At 36.0% G+C, this 7350-nt stretch overlaps 1 protein-coding gene across 1 annotated transcript; it reads right to left on the reverse strand.

Moving 5' to 3' along the window:
- Positions 1-48: 48 nt before the first annotated feature.
- Positions 49-1542, reverse strand: LOC117617100 (homeobox-leucine zipper protein ATHB-12-like). The gene is made up of 2 exons (XM_034346357.1): positions 921-1542; positions 49-802 (listed from the first exon to the last, which is right to left on the reverse strand). The coding sequence occupies exons 1-2, from the start codon at positions 1299-1301 to the stop codon at positions 458-460; spliced, it is 726 nt and encodes a 241-aa protein (XP_034202248.1). The 5' UTR covers positions 1302-1542; the 3' UTR covers positions 49-457.
- Positions 1543-7350: the final 5808 nt, after the last annotated feature.

Here is a 7350-nt window from a genome sequence, read left to right on the forward strand (position 1 = left end):
ACATTAGAAGTTGATGTTTGCTCAAGTGGAGTGTAAAACTTGTGAGTGTGTGTGTAAATGGGCAAATTGGCAACAGAAATAGAACAAATTCACATATGTTAGAGGCTACATCAAAGTGTTCAGGGTTCAATGTCGAGCAGCTAGCATATATACCAACACCTACAAAACTCTAGTTGAGATTTGAATGCATAAATATGTCCGTGTGTGTTTGGCTTTTGGGCCTATACATAGGCACACATTGCTCATTCAAATCCTAGAAAGCCTTGCCTTTGCTGCTGTGGCTCTACCTCTCCCACATGATCCCCATAATTTTTTTGGTCTCAGTCCTCATTCAGATGCATTTGTAGGGTTTCTCAAAATCTAATGTGATTGGTGATGAATTGACACGCATGCCCTCTCTCTCTCTCTCTCGCTCTCTTGACTCCAGTTAAGATGAACACATTAATTTTTCTGTTTTTCAAGACCAGAAGTCCCACCACTGATAATCACTGCTAATTGACTCATCAAAGAAACCCTCAGAATTCAATCTACCCCAGTCCTCAGTTGATGTCAAGGACCCATCTGCAGATTCAACCAAGCTCACAAGGTTTGGTTCATCTTCAAGACCAAAATACTCTGCCTTTATGCTGCTGTCATCATCTGACAAAACCCCACGACCTCCTTGCTCTGATTTTTCAAGTGACAGATGATTAAGCTTTACCTGATCAGATTCAGACCTAGCTGCATCTCCATTGTCTGATTCACCACAGCTCTGCCTCTCCTCCTCTGGCCTTTCCCTCATCAGATCATTCAGCTTCTGCAACTGTGACAAAAACACAAGACATATCTAATCAGATATATTGGTTCTGTTAATTAATACTAATATTGTATTTAACCCTATTAACAAAACAGAATGAACAATCAATTGGTTAATTAATTACCTGAATAACCAAGGCCTGCTTTTCTTTCTTCAAAGCTTCAAACTTTGATGCCAAGTTGTTGTAATTGGCTCTGAGTATGCTGTAGTCTCTTTCAAGCTGCTTGGACTTCCACCTAGCTCTCTTGTTCTGAAACCAAATTGCAACCTGTCTTGGCTGCAAACCCAGCTCCTTGGCCAATTGCATCTTCTTCCTTGGCTCAAGCCTTGACTCAGACTCAAATAAAGACTCCAATGATCTAATCTGTTCATCACTGAATCTCTTCTTGTTTTTGCTGTTCTTCCTCTTCACACTGCCAGCAGCTTCAAGTGAGCTCATGCAGCTAAAACCCTCATGATCATCTTCTGCTGTGGGGCTAGAATATTCAATTTGGTCTAACATCATCTTTGATAGGATCTTCAAAGATTAATCAGCATAAGTACTAATTGGGTCTGCAAATTTGGTGATGGTTGTTCGGGGAGGGAATGTTTTGGGAGTGTGTGCCTTCTTCTTGATATGCATGAACGGATTTGGCTCAAAAGCTTAGCTTATGTGTGTTTATGTCATGGTTTTTGGTCTCTGTGTGTGACTTCTGATTGCTTCTTTATATCCAAAATCTATGGGCCTTCTCATAGCGTATAGTGATTTTTCTCAGTGCATTAATAATTAAATAATTTTACCCTTTTTTTTCTTCTTCTTTTAACTTATTCATAATCCATATATTATTTGTGAATTAGGCTCTAGCTAGCTTAGGATTATAGCCGAGCTAACTTGTTTATTTATTATCTTCATCTTGTGTGGTTTAATGCAGCACATTTTTTGGTGATTTGTATATTCTTTTAAGATATAATTTTAAAATGCCTACGTCTTTGTCATTGTGTAAACTATCATACATCTTGAGTCTTCTCCTTATTAGCTATGTAGACCGTCGGCAATATGAACGTGAATCACGTTCTAATTCATTGAACCATCCTTCTTTGTTGATTTTATGATGTTACATAAATTCTTCCATGTGTTGGTTTTGGTGTCTTATACTTCTAGTCCTAGGAGTAATCGATAGCTTATATGTACATGGAGATATACCAATACTATGAGGTGTGGGACACAATAGTGAATTCATGTGTTTTTCTTCTTCTTCAGGTAAGATGAAGTCTGCACGTCACCTTAGTAGGTTATTTTTGACTTTGTATTTTGTTTCGGTCTCTTTTAGGTATTTTATTGAACATCTTGCCCATGTGACGTTCATGATAAATAAATAAAAACATAAAAGAGCATTTGGCAATTTAATTGTAACAATAATATTGGGTTGGTGTAATTTGTATATGCGCCTCACTCTAGTGTATGTATTAGTGGCTAGACACAAGTTCTTATAACATCGGCTACTTAATTTCTAAAGAGTAGGGACACCAACATTTTCATACACAACTTCAACTTGTGCTCAAATCTCTTAGGGAGAAAGAAAAAAAAAACACGGAAAATATAGTGGTAGTAATGCCTACTTTAATTGGACATTTTAATATATTATTATATTATTAGACTATCAATAAGATTAGATTCAATTATGCACTTAATTTACGATTTTGTTTACTATCAAACCATATAAATTATTAAGCCGCCTTATAAAAAAAAAAAATACCGTCATCACGTTTATCACGCCAAGTTTATGCGATCAAAAAATTAATGAGCAATAGGGTCTCCATCATTAAAACCAAGTTCCTACTTAATGATTCAATAAACCCTAATTGCTCCAAGGCTTCGGCTCAAGCAAGAGCAAAGCCATTAACAAATTCGACTCAAGCCATGAAAATGTTTTGATAAAGTCACTTTCGGAACGTGTCCAATTTTGATTCTCCTTCCCATACGATCAATTTACAGACCCCATCTTAACATTAAAAAAATGGCAGAGGATATTATTTTAAACCAATGAACTTAGTTGCATCTCGACAGGTACCTGTCACCTGTCTTCCGTGACCCAATCATCTCTCGCCACCTGCTCCCGGTCAAAACTTCGGTATCCCATTTTCTCTGGAGTTTCGGTGATGGCTCGTTGACGTGGCAGAGATCTGACGGTTGTATGCAGAAAGCTCAATTGTTAAAATCGACACGTGCCCTTGTCTTTGTACTGATTTCAAGCCAACTTAGAGTCGTGTATGTGGGGACAACTATTTCAGGTTGTCTGTCGTGTCTGTCGTGCAGTCTGGCTTGCCACGTGGTCATTTTGCCCTTCCTCCTAGTAACTCTTCCAAGACCACAACATAATATTGGTCCTTTTTAATTAGCAAAAGAAATCTTGGTTCCTTTTTTAACAAGATTATTAAGATTTCTTAAGAGAGAATACTATGAAAATAATTTCTTACAAATGTTCTAGCATTTTATGTGATGATGTCGGTGCTTATTTTGATATATGAATGAAATCGACAATTTAACAACATAATATAATATCGTTTGTATTATTTTTTTATGTTAAATAATTCATTTGTACATGGTGGAGACTTCGAAATTCATACCGATAATTACAAAATTGTATAAGTTGGAGGAATTCATTAAAATACTGTGTGGGCCTTGCCTTGATGTAGGGTAAAGGGAATGTCCCCACGTTTCTTCCATGGTGTTGTTTATCTTTAGAGTTATTATTATTTTTAATATTTAAAATGTTTTGTTGACTATGTTTTCCCTTATTGAATTGTGTTTAGGCAACAATTGGAGGACGGAGATTGGATGCTGAATTTTTTAAATTACAATATTGTCATAGCTAGGCAGGAGGATCTTACTCCTTATCATATCAGAGGAAAGAAAAGTATGAACACTTTACTTTGTGCAAAGACAGAGACTCGTCACCATGAAGTCATGAAATTAATCGGAAAGAAAAAGAGAGATGGTAAGTGATGAAGATAGTGTGTGAAAATGACGCACGTTGTTGTTTTATTTGTATTAGGCATACTCATGGTCCTTGTTGCTTGCTTAGCATTAGAATGTGAGCATTTTACTTAAAAATCGACTGATAACGAATGGTGATGATTAATTTTTATTTCTCATGTGTAATATATAATACTCTCGTATTGAGAGTATGTTGTGATATTATACTAGAATGTGAATGTCCAACTCAAATTAATTAACAATGAATGGAAAGATTCATGATCATCGTTTAAACCAATAATGCAATGCTTGTATTTTCTGATGCGGATTAATGCTCTCAACACGTAGCATTCTTTCCCTTGGGTAAGTTTAGAGCAAAGGAATACGAGCAGAGGAGACCAAGACATTTAGCTGGTCCTCATGTTATACGAAAGGACAATGGTGTGAAGAAGCTAGGACTTTTTCTTCATGCCACATTAGCAGAATAATGATCCAGTACTTGCAAAGCAACGTGGCGTCAAAAGAGCGCAACACGGTGCAGCTTGTTGGATCAAGCAGGTCTATTTTATTTTGGTATGTTGGCATCAAGAGGTTGGAGCATGAAGGGATTGAATTGCAGTCACAGTCATTGTGTCTGTCGCATATGGGAACGAAGGTTGGTGGAACAGTACTGTGAATGCATGTCAAATTCCAAAGAAGGCGGATGGAGTTGGTTAATTTCTGGAAGCCATGAAATTAAATGGACCTAGAAATGAGTGGTTCTGTTTTATGACAATTTGTAGCCAACGGAAAGACGAATATATAGTAGACCATATATATATGTAAGTTAGGGGCAAAGTTGTTATTAGCATTGGATATGACCTTGGAAAGTAATTTGGCTCTCTGGAACTTTGAACTAAACATTGATCTAAAGTAACATGAAGGAATGGAATCAAAATATAAGTAGAGTCAGGAGATAGTTTGAGACTAAAAGACATCGGTGATTCTCATTAGGTCAAGTAACTTTTGATGCACAACTCTGTTGTTTGCATAATTGGAGATAATGGTGCACTATACTCATTGACATGGAAGTTTCAATTCGGAGAGGAATTTCGGTGTCACGCAATTTCTCTCTCTCTCTCTCTCTCTCTCTCTCTCTCTCTCTCTCTCTCTCTCTCTCTTTACATGGTTGGTCATACGAGAGGAGTAAGATAGTCACAAAGTGCATTGCACCCGTGTCAAGGAATTCTTGTGTCTATTTCACTTTTCATGTAAGTGTACAAATGTGCATTCATTAATTATTAAAAAAGAGCTCAAAAGGCACTGAGTGGTATCAGTCTCTTTTGCCTTCTTTAGGGACTGAAAACAGATGCCTATTGTAGTATTATTAGGGTTTATTATCACAAAACGTCCCTAAGGTTTACGAAACTATCAGATTGCATTCTTAATGTTTTTTTGTGTCACTTATGGTCCTCAAGGTTAGTATATGCAATCACAAATGGTCCCTGACGTTAGGTTCTGTCAAAAACTCTGTTAGTTTGCTGACGTGGCATACATGTATATTACAAAACATCCCTGAGGTTTACACACTTATCACAAATGGTCCTTACGAATTTATTTTTTTTTAAATATAAAATTCATAAAATTTTGTTTTTCTTTTTAAAATTATTTATAAATGAAAAAACAATTTATAGAAGGATTTTAATCTTGAGGACCATTTATGAACCCTAAACCTTTAGTTTTTTTTTTATTTTTAAATTTTATGAATTTTAAATTATTTTTTAAAAACTTCATTAGTTTGTTGATGTGGCATATATATGAAGCCCACATCTACAATAATATAGTGTCTCATGTATTTAAAATTTAATATATATTTTAAAATAATTATAATTCATAAAATTTTAAAAAGAAAACGAAAATTAAAAATTAAAAAAATTAAAAAATTTCGTAAGGACCATTTGTGATAGGTGTGTGAACCTCAAGGATGTTTTGTGATATACATATATGCCACGTCAGCAAACTAACGGAGTTTTTAACGGAATCTAACGACAGGGACCATTTGTGATCATGCATGCTAACTTTGAGGACCACGAATGACAAAAAAAAACATTAAGGATGCAATCTGATAGTTTCGTAAACCTTAGGGACGTTTTATGATAATAAGCCTATTATTAGAGACTGTTATATATCAGTGTCTTTTAAGGCAGTCCTCTTTTGATAATATGTCACTGAATATAAAAATCAGTGCCTAATATTTGTAATGAATCCCACATTTTTGTAATACCCAATACACGTTCATGTATTCTATTAAAGAACTACATCCATGCCTAATGTATTCCCTAGGAACTGAAGGTATATCAGTCCCTAATGATCATTCCTTTTATTTAATACACATTCATATCTATTCAGATGCCCCATAGTATCATACCCATTACAATACTTAGACCCACTAAAGGAAACAAAGAAGTTGTAAATAAAAATAACGAGAATCATCATTTAGAAGCAACTCATGAAGTAGCACTAGGACAGATACATGATGGGGGTGACTAAAGGAAACAAATCACTGTTGTGCAGATCAGAAAGGGTTGAAAGCTATATATGAGAAAATATAATGATTAGTGAATCTACAACATTGAAAATAATTACAAGGGTTCCTCAAAGAACTAGTGACTCACATCTGCCATCCAGTTATATACAGCAGGGTCTTCCTCCATTCGCATAATCTGCCGCTGCTCGCTAAGTTGATGTGTCTCCTGCAGAAAGTAGCGACCATCAGTCCAAAGCCGAGCTTCATTCTTTGTTATAAGTGCCAAACCTGAACGAGATTCCAAACACAACTCGGTGTGACAATATGCTTCAAAATTCACTTCACAGATTTCTAGTAGTGATTGTTTGTACCCAGAACATGGAAGTTCTTCCCAAGTCAATGTTGAAAAGCCCCAAAATGAACTACTGGGCCTGAAGACCTGAAGATGATAGTTGGGCATGAAGACTTGTATGAACCACCAAGCCCATAAACTTTTATACAAAATGGAACCAAGCCCAAATACATCCTTGCATGCACTGAGAAGGTTTTCCACCATCAAATTAAATTATGGTAAATGTAGTTTTGGATATGAATTTTTCATTGACTCTCTTCAACATCAATACCAGGCTACCAGCTACTCTCTGCAGTCACCATCATGGTCCACAGTGATAGCTCTGTGGCCATTAATTCAAGGAATTCAAAATCTTAATTTACTTTTTTTTTTTTGCATGCCAAAGGAATTCAAAAGATGAAGAGCATGCAGTCAGTTTGTTGTTTGATCTCTAGTCTTTAGCGATTTATTAATATATATATATATATATATTAGTGATTAGTACAAAGTACGAGTATATATATATATAAAAATTTTTTCTCGATCCAGCCACCAAATTGACTTAAGTGCCAAAAAGCTTTCTCAAAAGTTCTCTCAACCTTTTCCTCCTTTTCAACCACTCCTACTTCCCCCCCTACCTTTGCTCTTTCACACAGTCACACTGAGTCGCACAGAGCCACACAGAGTTACAGTGTGCCACAGACACAGCACGTGACAAGCATATGGCTTGTCTATGGAGGGAAGTGAGCGTAGTAAACCCA

This window comes from Prunus dulcis, chromosome 2 (assembly GCF_902201215.1).
Source record: "Prunus dulcis chromosome 2, ALMONDv2, whole genome shotgun sequence".
Taxonomy (NCBI): domain Eukaryota; kingdom Viridiplantae; phylum Streptophyta; class Magnoliopsida; order Rosales; family Rosaceae; genus Prunus; species Prunus dulcis.

Bases quoted from the DNA above. Each gene is read 5' to 3' on its own strand.
- LOC117617100 (XM_034346357.1), bottom strand. From the start codon at position 1,301: ATGATGTTAGACCAAATTGAATATTCTAGCCCCACAGCAGAAGATGAT. The intron at 803-920 runs GTAATTAATTAA...TTTTTGTCACAG, and splicing joins AGCAGGCCTTGGTTATTCAG to TTGCAGAAGCTGAATGATCT.